Source organism: Miscanthus floridulus, chromosome 6, assembly GCF_019320115.1.
Source record: "Miscanthus floridulus cultivar M001 chromosome 6, ASM1932011v1, whole genome shotgun sequence".
NCBI classification, from domain to species: domain Eukaryota; kingdom Viridiplantae; phylum Streptophyta; class Magnoliopsida; order Poales; family Poaceae; genus Miscanthus; species Miscanthus floridulus.
This window is the reverse complement of record NC_089585.1, coordinates 70,123,151-70,148,428: the sequence shown is the minus strand read 5'-3', so window position 1 is coordinate 70,148,428 and position 25,278 is coordinate 70,123,151. Positions and strand designations below refer to the sequence as shown.

The 25,278-nt window shown below is 42.5% G+C and overlaps 2 protein-coding genes across 2 annotated transcripts; one reads left to right on the top strand and one right to left on the bottom strand.

Annotated features, from left to right (window-relative positions):
* Positions 1-236: 236 nt before the first annotated feature.
* On the top strand, positions 237-2,700 carry LOC136456109 (putative protein ABIL2). Its single transcript, XM_066455888.1, has 9 exons — positions 237-635; positions 783-865; positions 1,019-1,169; positions 1,253-1,352; positions 1,481-1,573; positions 1,689-1,725; positions 1,823-1,932; positions 2,072-2,175; positions 2,269-2,700. Exons 1-9 carry the CDS (start codon positions 516-518, stop codon positions 2,440-2,442), a joined length of 972 nt encoding a protein of 323 aa, XP_066311985.1. The 5' UTR covers positions 237-515; the 3' UTR covers positions 2,443-2,700.
* A 288-nt stretch (positions 2,701-2,988) lies between these two features.
* On the bottom strand, positions 2,989-24,868 carry LOC136456107 (uncharacterized). Its single transcript, XM_066455887.1, has 16 exons — positions 24,375-24,868; positions 21,689-24,271; positions 19,613-20,063; positions 19,080-19,299; positions 18,136-18,300; positions 12,756-13,028; positions 12,404-12,628; positions 11,915-12,286; positions 10,491-11,819; positions 10,332-10,388; positions 9,621-10,049; positions 9,123-9,346; positions 8,892-9,025; positions 3,808-4,059; positions 3,551-3,729; positions 2,989-3,419 (listed from the first exon to the last, which is right to left on the bottom strand). Exons 1-16 carry the CDS (start codon positions 24,724-24,726, stop codon positions 3,306-3,308), a joined length of 7,359 nt encoding a protein of 2,452 aa, XP_066311984.1. The 5' UTR covers positions 24,727-24,868; the 3' UTR covers positions 2,989-3,305.
* Positions 24,869-25,278: the final 410 nt, after the last annotated feature.

The window sequence follows — 25,278 nt, the reverse complement described above, 5'->3', positions numbered from 1 at the left end:
GTGGATGTAGGGGTCACTCGACATGATGAGCTGATGATAGTACTCCTATGCTGGAATTGATTGCCAGCGTAATGTGGGGACTGAGTAACGGTAATACTACTAAGCAAGTACTCAGGAGTAAGGGCCATCCAATTTACCATGTTTGCAGTTCATTCACCAGGTCACCAAAACACCTTTCAATAGATAAGTAGTTGCAGCAGTCATCGCTTGTCACATTGGCTTTGCCTTAACTTGCATTATTATATCATATATGTACCTGATGCTGCCGCTGCAGGAGCATCACCACAACTGCTCCTATAGTACTAGTTAAATATCTGTCGTGCTCATGACATGCTCACCTTCTTCTTCCGCCATGGTCTTCTTCCCAGCACGGCGTTGAGTTCCACCCCATCATTGCTTCTCGCCTTCTTCGTCGTGCTTGCTCCAGGCTTCCACCCCCATCTGGCTCTGTGGTCAAAGAGCGAAACAGGAATAGAGGCAAAGCATCAACAGAGGAGTTGGTTTTGCTGGCAACAATGGTGGAAGCAGTAGGGTCCTTCGCCTTCGAGAGCAGAGGCCCCGGTGTTGTGGGGATGAGCAGCACGCTGGAGGAGATGCAGATGCAGGAGACTCTCGCCTTCTCTGAAACCATCAAGGTCGGCTCATCCTTCCACCAGATTCGTGTTCCTCGCTGCATTCTTCTCCATCTCGTTTCGTTTCCCTTCCAGCTTTTCCAAAAACACTACTACATATCTTGCTTGTTGACCACTTAAAACAAGGCCACATTGCTTTTCCAAGTGCAGGATCTCAAGACACTGAGGTCGCAGCTGTACTCCGCGGCAGAGTACTTTGAACTTGCCTACATGCAAGAAGACAAAAAGCAGGCGTATGTGTCATACGCATATCCCTCCCTCCTGCTTCCCGCACGAGATCATCAAGCAAAATTCCAAGCAGAATGCACTTGCAGTTGAATTTTTTTCACACATTCTGGCTTATGTTGCTCCGAATTTACTGATGGTCTGGATGTTTATCTGCATAGGGTGACAAAGAACCTCAAGGAGTATGCCGTGAAGGCCCTTGTCAACACGGTTGACCACCTGGGGTCCATCTCTTTCAAGGTCTCCAGCTTAATCGATCAAAGGTTCAATGAGGTCGCAGTCGCCAATCTCCGGATCTCCGGCATCCAGCAGGTTTCAAAAGGCTTCTCATCCTAGAATCTGTATTAGTCCAGTCGTCTCTCTTTTTGAACTACTAATGAAGCGATTGGTTTCAGAGAACTCAAGTTAGCCAAGCCTGTATGGACAGAGAGGGCCTTTCACAGCAATCCTTGGTGATCACTGCCCCTAAGTATCACAAGAGATACATCTTGCCAGGTAAAAGAGTATAGCTATCCTATTCTTTGTTTCGTATCTCAACTGTAACTTGTCAGCACATTATGAACGCAAGGAATGACTTGTAATTAACTTTGGCAAGATATCTAAAATCCATTTGGCAATTGCAGCTGGAGACCAGTCAATGCCCAGTGCCGTGCCCAACTTCAGGGAAATGAACAAGGTCACAAACAGGGCTTCTCAGATACATCAAGTATTCAGTGGTAAGAATGCACCATAACATCTAGTAGAAAGTCTTCACCGCTTCTTCAATTAATAGGCCTATGAAGTACCATATATGTCAACTTCCTACTGACCTGAAATGTATTGTGCTAGCAGCAGAAACAAAAGCTAAAGAGAAGCAGCCTTCATTCAGGTCAGTCCAGGATGCACAACCAAAAGCTTGGACTGCCTTCCCCCTCGTTCTTTCCTTTTGCAGGTAGGTTGACAATCGAAATTTTTACTGTTTGCAGAAAGGTGCAATCAATTGCCCGAGTACCTTCACAGCGTGCACGTTCAGCATCACCAGCACATCGTGCACATTCCATGGCACCATCTAAGACTGCTATACCCACCAACAGAGGTAGAATAATCAACATCTGTGCAGTTCATTCCAGCTGTGCAATTACAGGAGATTATTAGAACGAGGCTCCTGATCTGCCCCTACAGTTGTATATCAAGATCAGTCATGCTTAACCTTCAATTTGTTTCTGCAAAAGCAGATAAGCGATCAGAATCACCAATTCCTTTGACAACTCCACTGACAAGGTCTGCATCACTCTCAAAGAAGGCATCCTTGCTCAAGACATCAAGCGTCAGGGTTCAGGTAAATCACATGGGCTTGTGATGGAATCTTCCAAGAAATGATACTCTAATACTTATGCTGAGACATTTTAATCTGTTGTTGCTTAAAATGCAGGCTACCTCACAGCCCAAGAAATTGGCACCACTGAGGTCACAGGCTGACAGGAGCAACGACTCAAAGGATGGTGAGCATACCCCAAAGAAGAGCAAGAAGTTTCTCAAGTCCATCCTCAGCAGGCACAAGTCCAGAAAAGATGAGTCGCTGCCGAGTTATTTTGACGACTACTGAGCCACAAGATTTCTCCCTCCATTGGATGGCACCGCAATCTCTGCTTACTCCTACATCAGTGTTTTCATCGAAGTGTTATGTTCTCAATATAAATATCGTCATTGTATAGAAATAGCTTAAAGGTAATATGAATGTAGTTGAAGATGATTAGTTTCAGCAAGATGTCTCACCCACTTGCCTGTTTCTGTAAGAGATGCTCAGATAAACCTGTAACAGTCAAGGATGGTAATACACAACACAGAAACATCAGGTGTAACAGAAGCAATTACCTCTCACGCATTGCAAGAGAGTAGAAAGTAGAAACTACAGGATTTTCTTGAAATATTATAACTACATAACTATACAGAGTTGATATGAATATGACAACATTAACGCCAGTGCTCCACTCGACAAATCGCATAAATACTCCCATACCAAATACAATCTTTGTTTGGTCCATTTGCCCTGCCATTGTACATTAACCCTAAACCCAGCACTTCTGTATTAAGTGACAAAAACGTATTGTAGCTTGGTATCTCCCTACTTCTAGCCTTGTGCAAAACAAGATAACTGACTGTACAAATTTCCAAAGATTTATGGTCCACATTGCCTTGTGCAAAGTGCAAAAACTCATGCCTCAAAAAAAATCACTGAGGCAGTATGACTAGCCACATATCAAGCTCATATAAAAACTCGATGTACAAATGATGATGTCAAATTGCCTAGATGTCTCTGCTCTTACATCATAGCTCCATCCTTGCTATGCCATCCTTGAAAGAGTAAAGCATCTCAAAGTCTCATGGACGAAACAAAATAGAATGATATCAAGTGACCAACTGCATCCATCACAACTTCTAGCATGTCTTCTTCCCTTTTTGCTTGTATTAAAGCTGATATGCTGCAGCGAGTTCATCTTTTATCTGAACAAGCTTCACAGAACCATCACCCCCACATGAAACGAAACCATTAGGCAACATCTGGAGGTCTGTTACAGCAGCCTGCAAATACATAGGTATATAGTTAATAAAAGAGAAGTATGTGATATAACTATCTTCTCTTATCATAACATGACCAAAATTTACGAACAAAGTCATTAAACATTTTATATCGTCTTCATAATACTACATACTCTAACAACACCGCCAAAGCCCCTGGAAGTTGGTTGAAAAAAGGTGTGTCGCTCATGCATCTTTGTCCAGTGAAAGACTAGCTGGGAGTTTTTAGCATCCCAAAGCTTCACATCTCCATCTTTGCTTCCAGTTAAGAACAAGCTGGTATTTGGGATGGTCGATACCTTTGTGACACTACCTGAAGATGGACGATAAAAGATCAGACAGAGAAACCAACTTCAATTCTGAAGAGTACAATGCAGTATCACTTAGTTACCTAGATGAGCCTTTGGTATATGCCAGACCATCCCACTGTTGGTACCACCAAAAGTACTAGATTTGATGTCATGCATGGAAGATGCCTTGACACCATGCTCAGTGGTAACTCTATGATGCTTGGGCTTTCCAGTAGAAAGGAAGCGGCAATCATGCAAAGCTATATCTCCATTTTTCCCACCAGTCACAACAAGCGGTGATATAGACCCACAGCCTCTATCACTATCAAACACAGAAATAGACCGAGCTCCTCCTGCAAGATGAAGTCCATGGTCAACTAAATATACTATATGCTATACAAAAAGACATCACATTGCGCAAACCTGATGATATGGCTGCTAATACGGCAAAAACCACCTGGGTAGGACTCAAATTCACTTCCCAAAAACCTCTAGGCCACAAGCCTAGTCAGGCTGCTGTATGCAACACATGGCCCCTTGTGGTTTACTATCCCACCGTTGAACTTCATGACAATTTGGCCATGTTGCCCAAACTAAGTCATAAAACGTATTCAAGACTATTTACTATTATGCAGTACGTTTATATAATCATGTGTAGATTTGAGTCCTACTGGGCTACTAATGTAAATTGGAAAATGTCCACTTGATCTAGGGCTAGTGCAGAAAACAAAAAGGGTTCATAACTGGTAAACATGGCTATCTAAACAATACAACAACAACAACGACAAAAAAACCTTTAAGTCCCAAACAAGTTGGGGTAGGCTAGAGTTGAAACCCAGCAGAAGCAATTAAGGTTCAGGCACGTGAATAGCTGTTTTCCAAGCACTCCTATCTAAGGCTAAGTCTTTGGGTACATTCCATCCTTTCAAGTCTCCTTTTACTGCCTCTACCCAAGTCAACTTCGGTTTTCCTCTGCCTCTCTTCACGTTACTATCCTGGCTTAAGATTCCACTACGCACCGGTGCCTCTGGAGGTCTCCGTTGGACATGTCCAAACCATCTTAACCGGTGTTGGACAAGCTTTTCTTCAATTGGTGCTACTCCTAATCTATCACGTATATCATCGTTCTGAACTCGATCCCTTCTTGTATGACCGCAAATCCAACGCAACATACGCATTTCCGCGACACTTATCTGTTGAACATGTCGTCTTTTCGTAGGCCAACATTCTGCACCATACAACATAGCAAGTCTAATCGCCGTCCTATAAAACTTGCCTTTTAGCTTCTGTGGTACCCTTTTGTCACATAGGACACCAGATGCTTGGCGCCACTTCATCCACCCCGTTTTGATTCTATGGCTAACATCTTCATCAATATCCCCGTCTCTTTATAGCATTGATCCTAAATATCGAAATGTATCCTTCCTAGGCATTACTTGACCTTCCAAACTAATATCTTCCTTCTCCCGAGTAGTAGTGCCAAAGTCACATATCATATACTCAGTTTTAGTTCTACTGAGTCTAAAACATTTGGACTCCAAAGTCTCCCACCATAACTCCAGTTTCTGATTCACTCCTGTCCGGCTTTCATCAATTAGCACTTGAAAGCTCTAGTTTGGTTTTGGCGAATTGATGAAACCCTAAGCGCTAACCTAATTTATCAAGTAATCATGAGATAGGTAGCACACTTCAAGTGGAGAAGCTAATGAAGATCATAACATGACAATTGTGATGACATGGCGATGATCAAGGGCTTAAACTTGAAAAGAAGAAAGAGAAAAACAAAAAGCTCAAGGCAAAGGTATAATTTGTAGGAACTATTTTGTTTTGGTGATCAAGACACTTAGAGGGTGTGATCACATTTATATTTGATAGCCGTACTATTAAGAGGGATGAAACTCGTATCGGAATACGGTTATCAAAGTGGCACTAGATGCTATAACTCATTGCATGTGCATTTAGGATCTAATAGAATGCTAACACCCTTGAAAATATTTGTGAAAATATGCTAACACATGTGCACAAGGTGATACACTTGGTGGTTGGCACATTAGAGCAAGGGTGGAGAAGTTAGAAGTGAAAACAGAGGTGATGCTGGTGTCGGTCAACTGACCGGACGCTGGATCCAAAAGCACCGGACGCTGACTGGCTGCGTCCGGTCGCGTTGACTGGCGGTACAGAAGCTAGGGTTTACCACCGGACGCTGAGCTGTGTCCGGTCGAGGTGGACCGGACGCGTCCGGTCGAGGAAAACCAGGTTTCGACCCTTACTGTACTCGACCGGACGCTGAGGCTCCAGCGTCCGGTCAGTTTTACCAGAGCGTCCAGTCAGCTTCATAGCCGTTGGAATCTGACGAACATCGTTTGAAGCCAGTGACACGTGGCGTCCATCAGTGGACCGGACGCTGAGTCCAGGGTCCGGTCAGTTGGACCGGAGCGTCCGGTCAGAGCGCAGTGTGCCCAGTGAAGGGGTACAACGGCTCTATTTCGTGGGGGCTTCTATTTAAGCCCCATGGCCGACTATGGCTTACATCTTTGGCCATTTTCATTGACATAGCAACCTTGTGAGCCTAGCCAAAGTCCTCCCACTCATCTCCATCATTGATTCATCATCATAGTGAGATTGGGAGTGATCCAAGTGCATTGCTTGAGTGATTGCATCTAGAGGCACTTGGTGTTCGTGTTTCGCTGCGGATTTCGCTTATTACTCTTGGTGGTTGCCGCCACCTAGACGGCTTGGAGCAGCGAGCATCGTCGAGCGGAGGTGGTGATTGTCTCCGGCTCCGATCGTGGTGATTGTGAGGAGTTCTTGACCTTTCCCCGGCGGAGAGCCAAAAGGTACTCTAGTAAATTGCTCGTGGCTTGTGTGATCCTCATCTTGTGTTGGTTGTGCGGCACCCTATTGAGGGTTTGGCGTGTGAAGCCAATTAGCGCGTGAACCTCCAAGTGAGTGAATCGCCACAACGAGGAGTAGCTTGCCGGCAAGCAAGTGAACCTCGGTAAAAATCATTGTGTTCATTCATTGATTCCGAGGTGATTGGTCTCCATTGTTATTCATCCTTGTGGTTGATTGGTTCGCTCCTCTACACGGCGGTATAACTATCTTAATCACTCTTTTTACATTATCGCAAACTAGTTGACAAGCTCTTTAGTGTAACTAGTTGTGAGAGCTTGCTTGCTTGGTTAGTGTGGCTCTTTAGTTAGCCTTTGAGATGACACTAATATAGGGTAGTGTCATACCTCTTGTGTGAATCAACACTATTTAAACTAGAATTGTGGTAGGTGGCTTGCATTTTGAGTAGGCTAGCGCAACACTTGCTTCGCCTCATAATTGTCTAATCTTTTGTTAAGTATTGTTGTAGAAATTTTTATTAGGCTATTCACCCCCCTCTAGCCATTAGGACCTTTCAGCACTACATCGTCCGCGAAAAGCATACACCAAGGGATATCCCCTTGTGTGACCTCATCCATCACTAAGGCAAACAGATAAGGGCTCAATGGCTATCTAAACAATGTTTAAAAGAAATTTCATGTGATATTATAGTCTTCCAGTAGGCAGGGTTGAAGAAGAGTGCATGTGCACTCAAGAACAGACAATACATACGGATATTGACATGGTCTTAAAAATGAAAGGTTGACCAGTAACTTCCATCATAATATACAGTTTCGGCTATTGAGAACGTGCTTGTAGCATGGTGGAAGTCACCCAGTTAGTGCTGACACCAAGGCTTGAACCCTGGTTCTCACCAAAAAAAAAAGGTGCCTCGTTGTGTGTCGCTTTCAGAGTGGACCTAGGCGACTTCACAGCTGCTTTAAGCAAAGCCCCTAGGTGGCTGACCTTTGGTGCCTTTTGTTGACCTTAGATGCAATGTCGTGGTGGGCTGTCTTGCCCCATGGGTTAAGTTTTTTATAATATATTTATAAGCAGAGAACTTGCAACATTATGAAAATTATTTTCAAGATAAATATACTGTATAATGTTCAACTGGAATTCAATAATAAAAAAGATATCAATGGCCAAAGTTAAAACATGGCTGCATCCAACCCAAAAATGACACTTTTTGCTGTATATCTATCTTTTTTTTCTATATTGCTGTGTGGCCATGTTCAGTCCGTGCTTGGGTTCATTTAATCTTTCACTGTTTTATTTGAGAGAAAGAAGAAAGAACAAGATGTATTTTGGTAACAGGAGATTGGCCTGCAGGCAACATATACAATAAAACTCAACGACAAGAAATGACTTGGCTCACATTATGTATTTATGTATGAAAAGAAAACCAATTTATTCTGTTTCTTTCAGAAACATAGATGTGGATCACTTTGCATTCATACCAACACGAGTATTCAGTTATTGACAACTAAAATATACAGTTGCGGACTCGGAAAATTTTCAAAATCACATTTATAGCCAGGATAGTAACATGAAGAGAGGTAGAGGAAGACCGAAGTTGACTCGGGTAGAGGCAATAAAATGAGACTTGAAAGGATGGAATATACCCAAAGACTTAGCCTTAGATAGGAGTGCTTGGAAAACAGCTATTCACGTGCCTGAACCTTGATTGCTTTTGCTGCGTTTCAACTCTAGCCTACCCCAACTTATTTGGGACTTAAAGGCTTTGTTGTTGTTGTATTTATGGCGCTAATATTTACACTTGTGCAGATGTCATGACCCCATGCTGCAAGCCTGCGACAACCTTGGATACTGCATCAAGGTGCAGTCACATTACGGAACGGAAGAGCAACTTGGGTTCTACTGCAGAAGAGTTCAGAAAATGAGGCACGAGGTGGGAATGCACTGCAATTCTCTTGTTTCATATTCGCAAATAGCAATGAACCATGGAAAATGCTCAAAACAAATGGATTTGACTTAAATGTTCTCAACACCTCATCAAGGTGATCCTTCTAGAGTGGTAACTGGATTGTGAAACTTTTTCTTTTTGCCCATGTAAAGACTTTTTGTGATATATATAACAGGGTAACACCAGAGTCAGCAAACAATCTATCATAATCATTTTCCTACTATATCCTAATATGCAACAAGATCCCAAGGTGTGTCTGCTATAGTCGTATACATTTAGTGATTTATCCCGTACTAATCGTATTACATTGCTTATTCAAGAATAATGATTATTTATTCCCAATAGTCAAACAGTAAACAAAAAGCATTGCTCACGCTCACAACTTACCTTCATGGCACATGATAGAAGTTTGAGATGTGGCTGGTGGAGACAGTGTGTCCCATATAACAACATTTGCACCATTTGAACTATATCCAGCAGAAACAACAACTGATCCACTTGCAGACACATACGCAACATCCCTGTAACCAATAAGAACTTATCTGTAAGACAATGAGATCTGTACCAAGCAGCAGCTATTGGCTGTTGCATTGCATGGATGGAGTTTGGTACACATACGAGGCATGGCTGTCAAAGCAAATAGATGACTCTGTAGGATGGACATTGCTTCTTCCACCCACTTCAACTTGCCATGTGCAAACAGTACCATCTAATGCAGCAGTGGCAAACCGCTGTCCATAATAATCAAATTGAACAGCTGATATGGAGGCCAGTGCATAAGGCGGTGGACTATTAGCAGCAGGTAGAACACCATATGTAGCCATAGCACTATCTTTACCAAACTGAAAAATTGTAAGAATCAAAGGTATTAATGGATATTTAAACATAGGGTATATATAACTTATAAATAGTTCAACACTAATAAATGAACTCAGTCCCATAGTAGAAATCATTCATGAAATATAGCGTGCTATGGGAATCTTTACTGGTTCCAGTAAAGTTTGATGTTATGGCTCCTAAAAAGATGCTTAAAAACTGCTTCCAAATCTAGGAGGAAAGAAGTGCTTTAGAAAAGCCATTGCAATCCAAACAGAGTTGTAGGTAGAAAATGTATACCTCCCACAGATACACATGTGTATTGCTTGAACCAACAAGAAACAATGGTAGTGAGGAATGGCGGGATAATGCTCTTGAATGGATGTTCTCAATTGTTGCTGGAGGATCAATGAAATCCTCAAAGTCTTCAGGTTCACCCCACCCAAACCTAGAGGCCCCAATACCAGCATAGCCTGGAATTCCAAATGCTCCACCGCCAGTTAGGTCTCTTCCGGGTTTTGCTAACGAACCCAAACCTATAGTCGCTCCACCTGAACCAAGTTGTGACCCTTTTTTCCGACCAAGACCAACACCAGACGAGATAGAAGTTGGAGTAGGTGTAGCCTGACAGCCAGCCCAGCCATCTAATGGCCAATCAGATCCTGACCAGACATACTCTGAAAAATTCTTGTCATGCTGCTTGTCACTCCAATTGAAGAAAACAAGGCCCTGAAAAGAGGCTTCCCTTAGTCGGTATACAATACTAACAATGCAGCAGCATAACCATATGACACAATGACTTGCTAGACAAACAGCACACACTGTACAAAGACAGCTCTTGAAATGAGGTTTGGCCAGCAAAACTGAAGAGCATTAATACAACAAAGTTTAATATATTACAAAAATAAAAGAATATATTTCATCCAATGCAGGTATAAATTTCTCATTCAAGATGTGATGATATAAAAAATCAGGATGACTTATGACATACTGAAGTGATTAAAAATATACCTTTCGATTAGTAGCAATAGCAGCTTGTTTCTCATTGACAGAGTTAAGACATATCGCCTGCACCACTGCAAAGGTTAAAATGCAGTACTAGAAAGGGAAGCAATGTGTACCCTAAACAGTAAATGATCTTTAAAGGCTCAATAGGCTTATATTAAATACCTCAAGAAGCTCCCCGCTTCTCCTTAAAATTTCCCTTGGGCTCTGAAACTCTTTTTGTATGATCAACTCTCTCCTTTTAGTTTCAGAAAGCACTTCACCATTAGAAGAGGCTTTGTCAGTGAATCCCGGTCCCTTCCCATTGTTCTTGGAGCCAAGTCTGTGTTCATGTTCTTCTCCACTTCTTTGAGTAATAACTTTATCACACTCAACTACAGGACATGTTATGTCCTTCCAAGATCTAGTGATATTTATGCTGCTTAAGGAAAAACAATTAATTCCTTCATTCACAAAGGCATTACAAACATCCACAGGATTAACAGATATTTCCCACAAAATATTAAACAATGCCTCCATATTCTCACTGTTTGAAAGCTGCGAAATTCTCGAGAGGTGATCATAGCTATCACTGACTGGGTGTTGCTGAGACAACTTGGACTCTAACCAGAAGAGCAAACTCAAACTTGAATTCATCGGTAACTTCTTCCTCAAGAACGATGCATGCAGTTTTACTAACGAAGATGACACAAAATGAATGGAATCCATAACAAACTTTGCAGCAACAGAAGTGATAAGACCCCTGAATTCCGAACCCCTAACACCAGCTTCATGTTCAAGTCCCTCTTTTTCAAAGAATTCCCTTAGAGGATGTTCAATCACAGATATCAATCGAATCCACACAGAAGCGCCTACCAAATGCCACTTCTCATCTGCTAAAAGATTTGAATTCACACTATTTTTTAGCTGTGTCTTACTCAATGCAGCACGGGACATTCTTCCTTCTGTATTCAATGATATATCATGATTTTTGTGGCGAATAGCATGCATCAGTTGATCTAATAGTACTTGAAAGGGCTCCCCATTAACAGAAGCAGCTAGAACTGGATTTATCATTATAAGTAATGCTTTTATGTCACAATACAACCAAGAAAAGGAAAACTCTATAATGTACTCTAACAGATCCATAACTGCCAGCACAGCTGACCTGTCATCCAGAATATAATTTCCACTGTTGTCATGTCTAAGAAGTAACCTGCTGACGTTCAGGTAATTTGACAAACCTGTTATAATGTACTTATGACTCTCTTTAGGTGCGCATGCAGTAGAATTGGTGTGCTGCATATTCAGAACAGAACACATGGAGGAGAAGACAACATATCGACTAAGAAACTTGCAGCTCTCTTTGAATGAAAACAATAACAGATAATCGATTGGGCAGAGAGGGTGACATTCAAGAATACGATTATGAGTTGCAACATCTGGTGACCTAGTACCCCATAACAAAACATACGCTAGAAACAATAAACCATCATGGCTACAAAAGATTAGTATCTGCAACAAAAGAGGGAAATTTTTTTGGATGAACTACCATTCAAAGTTGACCAGAAATTATCAAAATAAAAGAAGCTGTTATCTACCAGCATTACCTTCTCAGCTATATCAGCCAATTTGAGGGAGAACCTTTTATCAAATATTGAGATTACTGTTGTAATATCACGCATAAGTTTTTCGATTTGGTGATTGTTGTACTCATTAAGGACTTTTTCTTCAGATAATGATGCGTTGCATTGTGAACAGAGTGAGTGCTTTCTCAGAAGGCTAGATAGATACTTTGAAGCCATAGTTACTTTAAGGTTGGACTCAACACCACTAATGACAGATGAAGATAGCCAATTCTTAGAAGCAGAGAAAGGGCTCAGTATTCCATCAAAAATCCTGTGGTCTCCATCACCAGGTGAGATGATGCTATCCTTGACATCTATGTTTGAGTTAGTAGATAGGCATTCAAGTGCTTCAAGCTAATGAGTGGGAAAAAAAGTTCAACAATTAGAATCATGCAAAATAATAGATACAAAATATGCTGATACACAGGGTGGACAAGCGAAAAGAAGTCAGCCAGCACAGGGTAAACTTACAGGTAGTCCACACTTATTCAAGGCACATGCAGCCACTGCAAATGAAAACTTAGATAACTTTGCAGATACAGCTTCACCAACAGAGTTTCTGAAACTACTTTTTGTCGAGAGAATTGCACAGTAATGACCCACTTCTGGGTCTGCAAGCACATTTTGATCAATCAGCAACTTTGGATGGCAACCAAATAGTCTATTGACAGACTGGCAATAATTCCCTAACATCCACTGAGGATTCAGATGAGATAAAATTAAGTTGAAGGATTGTAACTCTGGAACCACAATAATTTATATTGATTCTCAACATAGCAAAATGGAAAGGCAATTAGACAAAAGCCACATGTATATGACACACCTCAAACAGGCTTGACAGCCAGTTGTCTCCTCTCTCAACTGCATCTGGAAGTAGCACATTAGAAATGAGATTACGCTCCAGAGGTCCTCCAGATCCTTCAACAAGCCGACAAATTACAATGGCGAGCTGTTCATCTTGAAGGTTCTTTGCACAAACATTCACTGCTGATGAAGTATCATCACCAAGGAGAAAAAAAGCTATAGCAAGCTCCCATTGATGCCTTCCCATTAGTACATAAGCATTTTTTAGAGCAGCAGCCTTGTGCCGTTCTTCCTGAATAGATTCATCCCAATAAGTGTGATGTAATAATATAGTTTACAACACAGAGCGTTGTTTTCGTATATATGAAGTTCGAGTTTTTAACCAATACAAAACTTAGATATTCATTCACAAATATATGTACCCCTCGTCAATTTGTGTGGGCAATAGAATGACCTTATCACAGAAGGAACCTGCCAAAGGAGGGTTAAAATGTGCAATCATCAAATCATTTGGCAAGAAGGCTCTAGAAAAAATCAACCTGCGGGGGGAAGACTGGTCCAACGGCATTGCACTAAGAAGAAGCTTCTCTTGTGCAGACCGAGAAACACCCCAAAGGGTGGCTGCCCTAGACGTGCCAACAAACATTTAAGACACATGCCTACGGCCATGTGTATCACGCTGGAAGCAACTCAAATGGTTACACATATAACTCAGGAACACAGCCGACGAGGGGTGTTTTTTAATCCAGACTTGTTTAAATTCACTCCCACGAGAAGTGGAACCTAGGACCAGGGGTGCTACTATGGTTGTTGTGTGCCCTAAGCAACAGACCCTTTCGCAAATTGATTATATGATGATATGTTTGAACAAAAAATGGAAACCAGTACATTTTCAAAAAACGAATATTTCAAAAACAATGTTATTAAAAAATAACCTGAAATTCCTTTGTCATATTATCTGCATCTGGCTCAAAAAAGTCCAGGATTGCCAGCATAATGATAATCTATGAACTGTCCCCTGGCTCATATGAGGTGCCAGAACTAGCATTACTTATTTCCTGAAGAATCTAAAATATTTCCTGAAGAATCTAAAATATGAACATTGCAAGATAATTATAGGAACTCCGCCTATGGTGGGGCGCCTTTGGTGTCCCAGCATAGCAGGTCCCAAGCCCTGGTAAAGGAGGAGGGTTGTGTTAGGCGTGGCGAGCCAATGTAAAAACCTAGCCACTTAAATGGAGATGAAACCCGAAAGAAAATCGTTGGGGCGTAACCCTCTTAGCGACGCGCCATATCGGAACCCGGGTATGGTGTTAAATGGGCAAGGGCCGGGTCGTCACCCCCGTGACGCGCCGTGTCGTGATCTGGGCATGGTGTCAAGTAACCAAGGATCGGGTCGTCGCTTCCTTAGTGGCGCGCTACATCGAGCGCCCGGGTGTAGTGAAAAATGAGCAAGGGTCTTTGCATCAGAGTCGACGGGTGCGAAGGGTAAGGAAGCTAGTCGAACCAACTAGGATCCGTTTAGGTAGTTGGAATGTAGGGTCACTTACAGGTAAGTTAAGAGAATTAGTTGATACCGCGACTAGGAGGCGTGTAAATATATTATGCGTTCAAGAGACTAAATGGAAGGGTCAGAAGGCGAAGGAGGTGGACAATACAGGTTTCAAGCTTTGGTACACAGGGACAGTTGCGAATAGAAATGGAGTAGGAGTTTTGATTGATAAGAGCCTCAAGAATGGTGTGGTGGGAGTGAGAAGGCAAGGAGATAGGATTATCTTAGTCAAGCTTGTCGTTGGTGATATGGTCTTGAACGTAATTAGTGCGTATGCCCCCCAAGTAGGCCTCGACTGAGAGTGCTAAGAGACAGTTCTGGGAAGACTTAGATGGTCTGGTTAGAGCTATACCTAGTAGTGAGAAGCTTTTTATAGGAGGAGATCTTAATGGGCATGTAGGTACTACAAGCGCAGGTTTCGAGGCAGTTCATGGAGGTTTTGGGTATGGTAGTAGGAATCAGGAGGGGGAGGAAGTTCTGGACTTCGCGGTAGCTTTTGACTTGATGATAGCCAACACTTTCTTTAGAAAGAGAGAATCTCATCTAGTGACCTTCAGTAGCGGACAACACTGTAGCCAGATTGACTTTGTCCTCGCAAGAAGAAAGGACAAACGAGCATGCTTGGATTGCAAGGTGATACCAGGGGAGTGTGTTGTTTCTCAACATAAGCTTTTGGTGGCAGATTTTCGTTTTCAGGTGCGTGCCCGTAGGGATAAACAAGCTAAGATTGAAAGAACAAAGTGGTGGAAACTGAAAGGGGAGACGTCAGAGGTATTTAGGGAAAGGGTTATCAAAGAGGGCTCTTGGAAGGAAGAAGACGACATAAACAATATGTGGGACAAGATGGCAACCAACATTCGGAAGGTAGCCTCAGAGGTGTGTGGAGTAACCAAAGGAAGGGGACGCGAGGCTAAAGATACTTGGTGGTGGAACGAGGAAGTCCAAAGGGCTATTAAGGAGAAGAAAGAATGCTATAGACGCTTGTACCATGACAGGAGTGTGGACAACATAGAGAAGTACAAGGTGGCAAAGAAGACTGCAAAGCGAGCTGTAAGTGTGGCAAAGGGTAGAGCGTACGAGGATCTTTACCAACATTTGAGTACGAAGGAAGGAGAGAAGGACATTTATAGGATGGCTAGGGTTCGTGAGAGAAAGACACGGGACTTCAACCAAGTTAAGTGCATTAAGGATGAAAGAGAGCATCTCTTGGTAAAGGAGGATGAGATCCGACATCGATGGCAAGAGTATTTTGACAAATTGTTCAATGGTGAGAATATGGACACAACCTTTCAGTTGGATGACTCTTTTGATGACACCAATAGGCGCTTTGTGCGGAGAATCCAAGAATCGGAGGTCAGAGAGGCGTTGAAAAGGATGAAAGGAGGTAAGGCGATGGGACCGGATGGTATCCCAATCGAGGTGTGGAGATGCCTCGGGGACATAGCTGTAGTATGGTTAACCAAGCTGTTCAACCATATTTTTCGATCGAACAAGATGCCTGATGAGTGGAGGAGAAGTATATTGGTACCGATCTACAAGAATAAAGGAGATATTCAAAGTTGTACAAATTACCGGGGAATTAAGTTAATGAGCCATACTATGAAGCTATGGGAGAGAGTTATCGAGCATCGCTTAAGAGCAATAACGCGGGTCTCTATGAACCAATTTGGTTTCATGCCCGGAAGGTCAACCATGGAAGCCATTTTCTTAATAAGACAAGTTATGGAGCGGTATAGGGAGAAGAAGAAGGACCTACATATGGTTTTTATTGACTTGGAGAAGGCTTATGATAAAATACCAAGGAATGTTATGTGGTGGGCTTTGGACAAACATAAAGTCCCAACAAAGTACGTCGGGCTCATTAAGGACATGTACAGCAATGTTGTGACTAGAGTTCGAACAAGCGATGGAGACACGGATGACTTCCCGATTAAGATAGGACTACATCAAGGGTCAGCTTTGAGCCCTTATTTGTTTGCTTTAGTGATGGATGAGGTCACAAGGGACATACAAGGGGACATCCCTTGGTGTATGCTTTTCGCGGACGATGTAGTGCTAGTTGATGAAAGCCGGACAGGAGTGAATCAGAAACTGGAGTTATGGCGGGAGACCTTGGAGTCCAAAGGTTTTAGACTTAGTAGAACTAAAACTGAGTATATGAGATGTGACTTCGGCACTACTACTCGGGAGGAGGAAGATGTTAGTTTGGAAGGTCAAGTAGTGCCTAGGAAGGATACCTTTCGATATTTAGGATCAATGCTACAGAGGGACGGGGATATTGATGAAGATGTTAGCCATAGAATCAAAGCAGGGTGGATGAAGTGGCGGCAAGCGTCTGGTGTCCTATGTGACAAAAGGGTACCACAGAAGCTAAAAGGCAAGTTTTATAGGACGGCGATTAGACCTGCTATGTTGTATGGTGCAGAATGTTGGCCTACGAAAAGACGACATATTCAACAGCTAAGTGTCGCGGAAATGCGTATGTTGCGTTGGATTTGCGGTCATACAAGAAGGGATCGAGTTCGGAACGATGATATACGTGAGAGATTAGGGGTAGCACCAATTGAAGAAAAGCTTGTCCAACACCGGTTGAGATGGTTTGGACATGTGCAACGGAGACCTCCAGATGCACCGGTGCGTAGTGGAATCCTAAGTCAGGATAGTAACGTGAAGAGAGGCCGAGGAAGACCGAAGTTGACTTGGGTAGAGGCAATAAAAGGAGACTTGAAAGGATGGAATATACCCAAAGACTTAGCCTTAGATAGGAGTGCTTGGAAGACAGCTATTCACGTGCCTGAACCTTGATTACTTCTGTTGGGTTTCAACTCTAGCCTACCCCAACTTGTTTGGGACTTAAAGGCTTTGTTGTTGTTGTTGTTGTTGTTGCAAGATAATTATAGGATAAAGCCACACATATCAAATAGAAACAACCACATAACTCCACTTGTGTTGGGGTGCCTACGGTGTTCTAGCATAGCAGGTCCCAAGCCTTGATAAAGGAGAAGGGTTGTGTTAGGCTTGCCGAGCCAATGTAAAAAACTTAGCCACTAGTATGGAGATGAAACAAGTAGAACTAAAACGGAATACATGATATGTGACTTTGGCGGAGTGCACAGGAGGAGGAAGATGTGAGTTTGGAAGGTCAAGTAGTGCCTAAGAAGGATACCTTTCGTTATCTAGGATCGATGCTACACAGGAATGGAGATATTGATGCGGACATTAGCCATAGAATCAAAGCAGGGTGGATCAAGTGGCGACAAGCTTCTAGCATTCTTTGTGACAAGAGGGTATCACAAAAGCTAAAAGGCAAGTTCTATAGAACGGCGATTAGACCGGCTATGTTGTATGGAGCAGAATGTTGGCCTACAAAGATTCGACATGTTCAATAACTGAGTGTTGCAGAAATGCGTATGTTGCGATGGATTTGTGGTCACACAAGAATGGACCGAGTTAGGAACGATGATATATGTGACCGCCTAGGGGTAGCACCAATTGAAGAAAAGCTTGTCCAACATCGGTTGAGGTGGTTTGGCCATGTTCAAAGGAGACTTCCAGAGGCACCACTGCATTGTGGAGTCCTAAGCCAAGCTAATAATATGAGGAGAGGTAGAGGTAGACCGAAATTGACATGGGGGGAGGTAATAAAAAGAGATTTGGAAGCTTAGGATATACCTAGAGATCTATGTTTGAATAGGAGTGCATGGAAAGCAGCTATTGAAGTGCCTGAACCGTGACTAGAGGCTCTTGGTGGGTTTCAACTCTAGCCTACCCCAACTTGTTTGGGACTGACAGGCTTTGTTGTTGTTGTTGTTGAATCAAATAAAAAACTTACAACAGACTGAAATACCTGGAAGTTTCTGGACAGAAACTCATATAGACGTTTATCCTTTTCATCTCTACTAATCTTGAAAAGACCAACCAACACTTTTATTCTGTTCAATGCAATGTAGAGCAAAGCACAATCCTTGGGGTCCTTGCTTTTAAGATATTGCAACCTTGCCAACTTCTCCATCTACAATTTCATAAATACCTAATCAGCACAGGTGATATCCAGATAACTGCAAGTATAAAAATCCTTCATTATGGTGTTTAGAGTCCCGGGTTCGAGTCGCGGTCTCCTCGCATTGCACAGGCGAGGGTAAGGCTTGCCACTAACACCCTTCCCCAGACCTCGCACAAAGCGGGAGCTCTCTGCACTGGGTACGCCCTTTTTTTATGGTGTTTAGAGATAGGGCACAAAAGATCAATGGAGAGTCATTAATGCTTAATTCCTAAAATTTGGAAACTGCATTACAACAATAATAAAACAGTATCACATAAGTTGAGAAAGTCTGCAATCCTATCATAGACAAGTCAAATTCAATGACTTCTTTGGGGGAAAAGCAACATAGCATTTAACTCTAACCAAGGCAAGCAGAAAGAACATTAGTGCCTGTTTTGGTATGGGAAATAGACATGAATCTTTAGGATCAATATTTTCAAGGGGCAACGAAATCCACTTCATCCAAACACTCACTTGATATAGGATATTAGCGATCAACGTGTTGGTTTAAATTATCTTATTAGCACCTGCAGGATGCATTGCAAAAAATCATAAACGGCCTTTTCAGTGGTTGAGAACATGATCCGTATGAATTTGATAAAAAATGTGCATCATGAGGGCTTTGCCAGTTCACTAAGACATGCTCTAGTTTACCACTCCTTTAAATGATGAAATCCATTTTCTCTTTAGGAAAAAAATTATAGAAGTTACATTAGTTCTGAAGCATTGGATCGCTTGGATTCACATACCCTTGTCCTTAGTTGGGACACATTTGTATACCATAATCCTATACCAAGCTTTTGCATCTCTGGCCAGGTTGGCTCTGCAGGAAGCACAGAATTAAGTAGATCATCCTGACAATCAGATTGGAAGGCCCACGCTATGGAAGCAGAATCAACACGGCACCCTGATGAATCTCCAAATCTTCTAAGAGCATGGAGTTGTTGGAACTGCATAGCAACCCAGAACCTTGAGAGAGATAAAATTATCAATTAGTGTAACTCTAACCACATATGATAGTATAAATCCCATTCAAACACTTAACTAGTCTCTATATTAAAAAAAACGAGATCCAACCTAGGAGGAACTAGGCGTTTTTTCATTAGAAGAGAAAATAGGCACCCAAATTCAAGCCAAGAGGGACTTGAACCTAGGTGGGTTGGGTGCATGACCACACCTCCCACCCAACCTGTTGAACTAGGCTCACTCCTAACTAGTCTCTAGATTCAAGTAATGCAATACCAATGAATTTTCATAAGTAAATATTTCAAAGTTCCCTTACCTTCTTCCTGCTTCATCAAGATTTTTGTAGGGAGAGGAATGGCTCTGATCAGTGATTCCAGCCATAAGATCAGAAATTGCAAGTATCTGATTTTTCTCTGAGTCACTTATACCATATATGCTGAAACTCTTATCAAGAAGATCAACAATCTCTGGTTTCTTAGATGCGCTAGTTGTAGTATTGAAACCTAAATTGCCATCCTCATAAAGAAATGAAGTTGAAGGTGACAACAGATTGAAAGTTGTGTTACTTCTATCTTCACCCCACATAAACCCCTTGGTAGAAATGTTGTTCGACACTGTTGCTGCAAAGTATTCAGACAGAGGAAGTTCTGGAATACTATGGCTTGATTTATGGCATGTACTGCACTTTGACATGGCCTTCGAAGTTTCACTCACTTTCATGGATTGAACAAGATGGTGCAGAGCAGCATCGACACGTTTCCATTCACCTATGCACAAGCAACAAAAGAATCAATGACTCAACTATGTTACTTGATTCACACAAAATTGTGTAGGATGCTAAGTGATTTTTAAATAAACTATGCAAGAGCGCAAGGATATATCTTGTCGAATGGTATCAAAGATTAGGGTATCTATATACTCTAATAAATCTAATCCCCACTAGATGTTCTCTCTCTTCTTGTAAGGTGTGGTTGACAGCACCATTTAATGGTGATGCTATAAAAGCTAGTATATTTGTAGATCAGAAGGTTCAAAGGAACACATTAACCATCCAAACCTGGCTATTCCAATTTATGACTGGTCAAACTTACTTACCGGGAGATTCCAGGAAACAGCAGTTCCATCAAGGTTAATGTCTTGCAAACAGGCTGGGGAAAGCTTTTAGAACTAAAACAATCAGGTTTAGTTTGGCACAGCAGTTTATTGTTCTCTTTTGGAATACACTAAATGACAAGATTTTTAAGAGCCACATAGAACTTTGTCTAGATTTCTCATAGAATAACAGCAAAGTAGACTTGTATCTCGAAACTCAACTGCAGATTAACTCTAACATCTTGAAAATCTAAGGTAAAGTAGCACTAAAATTGTTGGAGCTAGCACTGCCGCATAGGAGGTATGAGTGGGAGGTGGGTGGTCGAGGCTTAGGAGCCCGGCGGCGAGGATGCGACGCCGTAATCGGCGTCGGCTTGGGCACGGGAGAACACAGAGGAGCGGGAGAGATTAGATCAATCTCCAGGTAAACTTTTCATTAATCCAGTTTCCAATACTTATACCCAAATCCTAACAAACTTCTCTGCTAACTCAAAGGAACAAACAAACTCCTAAACAATCGGATCCTATCAACTGAACGTCTACGCGCTGGAGACTCCTGGTGACCGCGCTCTGGCACATCGCAGCATGGCTCGCTCCTCAGCCACGACTCTGCTTCCTCCGTTGATACCCGCTGTCCACCATAACAAAAAATATCTAACATCTTGCTCTGCTAGCCACAAATAAATTTCATCATGAGCAGTAGCAGTCTTGAAACCACACCAAGAACTACTAGTTTCTCTCTCTATCCCAAAATACAAACATTTCTAGGTTTGTCCTAAGTCAAACTACCTTAAGTTTGACCGAGCTTATAGAAAAAGAACAATAACATTTTCGATATCAAATGAGCATCATTACATCGATTGCGACATATATTTTCATAGTTTACTCCTTGATCGGATAGATGTTAATAGTCTTCTCTATAAACTTGGTCAAGCTTAGGATACTTTGACTTAGGAGAAAACTAGAAACGCTTAAACTTTGGGACGGAGGGAATAGTTTGTTGTATCTATATAACCTAGTAAAATCATAATAATAGGACATTATTCTTCCATGAGAATCCAGATTATCATTTTCAATTGCGCAATTAAGCATTCACAGAGAGGTCTATAATCAAGTTAAAAGATGTTAATGTGCATACCCCAAACGTTACTTATTTTTCATTAGACAAAGTTTTTAAAAACTAGAAGTCCATTCGTATCAACTTAGCTACGCTTGAGATAAATGTAGAATTGAGAGAGAGAGAGAGAGACAGAGAGAGAGAGAGAGTATTTTAGGTAAATCCAGAAAAAAAAAACCACACCTGAATAAAGATACTGGACAAGTGCTCTTGGGTGATATGATGCCAGCGGTCCACTCAATCTATCAGCTATATGCAACAAGCTCCATAAACCATGAGAATAGTGACTATGTTGGTCTGTTAGCAGGACATCATTGCTATCAACATTTCCACTGTTGTAATTTTCTGGTAACTTGAATTTACCAAAAGTAGCTTCGTTAAAATTGTTAGTACATGGCAACATCTCATGAACTACAGGACAAGAATGTATCTGGGTCATGTACTCATCATCTCCAGTTACTAGCCACGAACTGAAGAGTGAAAGATGGTTCTCATGAACAAGCACAACAGTTGCCTTTGGCCCCCAATGAAAGCCAACAATATTATGATGAGAATGGGATAATACAATACAGCTCCAAAGATGCTCTTCTTTTGAATTCTCAGTGTGTAGTACATTCTGGAATGAAGGATGCTTATGAGAATATATATGCAACTCATTAGCTAGATAAACTGCAAGTAGAAATCGTCCATCACCAAAGGATAGCCCATCTAAACCAACAATATGGTCTTGCAACATTAGTGTATCTTCTAGCAGAAAATTTCCATCCCCCCTGATTTTTACTGCTTCCCAGATATGAATGGAGGTGCTATTTTTCTTCAAATTTCTGCTAACAGTAATAACTCTACCACAGCCTGACAATAAAACTGTGTCAATTGGTCCTTGATGAGCACCAAACATGCCTACTAGCTCCCAGATGTGTCTTTCCTTCTCAGTCTGCAAAGAGTTATCTGCACAAGACATCTTCCAAAGTTTTACAGTGCCATCAGAGCAACCAGTAGCAATATGATAGCCTGGAACAGTTCTGTAAGGGTCATGTTGTTGTATAGGCAGTACAGTATTATTCAGCAGCATTACAGAAATGCACGTGGGATATTCTCCCTCCAGGCCAGAAGGAAAGACTGAAGAACCTTCATAAACAACTGCTGAAAACATTTCATTGTTGAAGCATACATGTGCCCCTTGGTTTGTGGTGGAAAGTGAGCTAGGAGCAAAACCACACAAACATCTCCCACTGACATATTGATTTTCTGAATGCAATACTACTTTCCATGAGAAAGCTTGGAAGGTCTTCTTCCATAGACATATTACTAGGAAACTGTTGTTCACAAAACATCTGCTGCATTTAGAAGCTAATGGTATTGTATGAATGCTGTCAGGTGGCCCTTCTGCATTGCTTTCTGCAAGGAAGGGGATTGTGAAAATTTTCTGGCACGAAAGAACCTCGTCTTTCTGAATTCTGACGATGAAACAACCAGCTCCACTTTCCCCTCCAAGGACCAGAAATCTATTATCATGAGTTACAGAAGGCGCCCAACACAAACATGAGTACAGGACATCTTCAGAAATGTTACGCAAATCAAATTTGCACAACAGCTTCCATAAAGGATACATAGGTGCATGCAATGTCGGTATGAGAGTTGAAAAGGTTGACAGAGACCAGAAAAATATCATTCTGTTTGAATCCATGGAGACAGCTAGCTCTATTTCGCAGCTATATGGATGGACAGCCACTTGTCTGATGCTACCCTTATGTCCATCTTGTTTGACAGGTTTAGTCAAACAACACAAGATACTTTTAGCAGAATCACTTGAAGCATGGTTCCCAGAATCAGCTGACAGTCTGGTGGATAAGGCTGACCAAACGAATGAATCGTCCACCAGCAAATGAAGCAAAAAGCATGTTACAGGTGGACCAGAACATAACCTTCTTGAGATGACAGCCTCAACAAAAATTGACTGTTCTAGAGGGCCTGAGTTAACATAGGACTCCCCCCAGCCCTGAAGTTTGCTCTGTTTCCATAAAGTAATCCGTGGGTACCTCGGTGGAAATACATCATTCAAATAATGGACAGCCCAAAAGCTAACGCAAGGCCCGGGCCCAACACTTACAAGCCACTCACATTTACCAACCTGGCTCTCCCTCAAATCGCCTGAAAACAACTTGAATCTACCTTGTTCCTCTCTTGACACAACACTGCCAGACTCCATGGACCATCTCACACTAATATCAACTCCAAGGACTCCATTCAGAGTGTTGTTCACCTCCATTACTGCAATGACACTGAATGATATTTGCAAACCACGCTGCTTCTTCGACCTGGCGACCTCATCCTCACTCCAAAGCCGGACAGTCCCATCCAAGCAGCAAGTCATGAGGATCTCTCTCCTGATCTCAGACCAATCATGGGCGTATAACGAACAGGGTCTCCACTGGATCATACAAACAGGCTGAGGATGCACAAGCTCAGCTTGCTCCAGCCCCCTCCTGGCATCATTCAGAAACACAAGAACAGGCACACTGCCCTCAGCTGGAGCAAGAGCTGCCACTGTCGCGACAGGACCCTGCACGGAGCAGGTAGTGGAGACAAGGGCTTGCGGCACCTGCGGCGTAGACCTCCAGGCGAGCTGCCAGGAGGACTCCAATCTGGCCCACATGGAAACACCTGAGCCAACTGCCACAATGCCATTGCCACAGCCAGTCCAGGAGACAGCGGTGATGGCGAACGTCTCGGTGATAGACCATCTCAGGAGCCAACCAAACGAACCTGCAGATTCCAATCTCCAAACACTGAGCCGTGCCACAACAGCCGTCTAAGCTAACTGGCGAGCTGACGAGGAGAATTTGAGGAGTTGGCCAGAGAAGCAGACCTGGAGAAGAGGCGGGCGCCGGCTGGAAGACGGATACAGAATTGTCTGCAGCGGCGGCGACCTCTCCGCTCCCACGGCCGCACCAAGCGACGGCGGACACGGAAGCGCGGAGGTCGATGACCTGGCGGAAGAACGGGGAGCAGCTGCCGTTGCTGTTGTCGTCCCGGCAAGGGGAAGGGGAGGGGAGGTGGGATACGACGAGGAAGGAGCCGGCAGCGTAGGCGACCCAGGGGAGGCCCACGAGGTCAGGAAGGAAGGCGATGGCGCATGGGTCGCGGGTGGGCGCCGGCGGGATTTGATGCGGCGGGCCGAGGGCGAGCGGCAGCGCCGGAAGCGAGTCTCGCTCCCCCATCGTCGTGCCGGCTGCTGCATGCGCCGCTGTGGCGGCAATGGTGGTGGTAGCTGGAGCTGCGTGGATCCCCCTCACCGGTTCCGGTTGCCAAGGCCGCGGCCGATCTCAGCAAGGAAAAAGTCTATTTTACGTCAAAGTCTAGTTTTGCTCGTGAACTTCAAAACCAGCCCACCTCTCGTAACTTTTAAAATCGTTTATTTTACCTCCCGGTTATATAGATGAGTTTCAAAGACGATTTTATCTTTTTCTTTTTTATTTATTTTAGTTAAATTTTTTAAAAAAAATCATAGTAAATCATAAAAAAAAAATCATAAAATAGAAACTCTAATTTTGTTGAACTCCACGTGAGTAGATCTACGTAATGAATATATAATATGATATTCTTTAGTACAAAGTTTTTGCTGTAACTTTATATTTATGATTTTTAATCATTAATTCAAAGCTTGAGTTTATGTGGTCCAATTGTAGTGAAATTTTTATGGTGAGTTAAATATTATATAATTGAATTGTAATAAAAATTACATACTCATTGGATCAGGTATAACTGAGTTG

Coding starts and splice junctions, on each gene's coding strand:
- LOC136456107 (XM_066455887.1), bottom strand. CDS start 24,726: ATGGGGGAGCGAGACTCGCTTCCGGCGCTGCCGCTCGCCCTCGGCCCG. Junction 19,300..19,612: donor CTTGATGAAGCAGGAAGAAG/GTAAGGGAACTT, acceptor ATCTCTCTCAAG/GTTCTGGGTTGCTATGCAGT. Junction 10,389..10,490: donor GAAGCGGGGAGCTTCTTGAG/GTATTTAATATA, acceptor GCAGTGGTGCAG/GCGATATGTCTTAACTCTGT.
- LOC136456109 (XM_066455888.1), top strand. CDS start 516: ATGGTGGAAGCAGTAGGGTCCTTCGCCTTCGAGAGCAGAGGCCCCGGT. Junction 1,170..1,252: donor GGATCTCCGGCATCCAGCAG/GTTTCAAAAGGC, acceptor GATTGGTTTCAG/AGAACTCAAGTTAGCCAAGC. Junction 2,176..2,268: donor CATCAAGCGTCAGGGTTCAG/GTAAATCACATG, acceptor CTTAAAATGCAG/GCTACCTCACAGCCCAAGAA.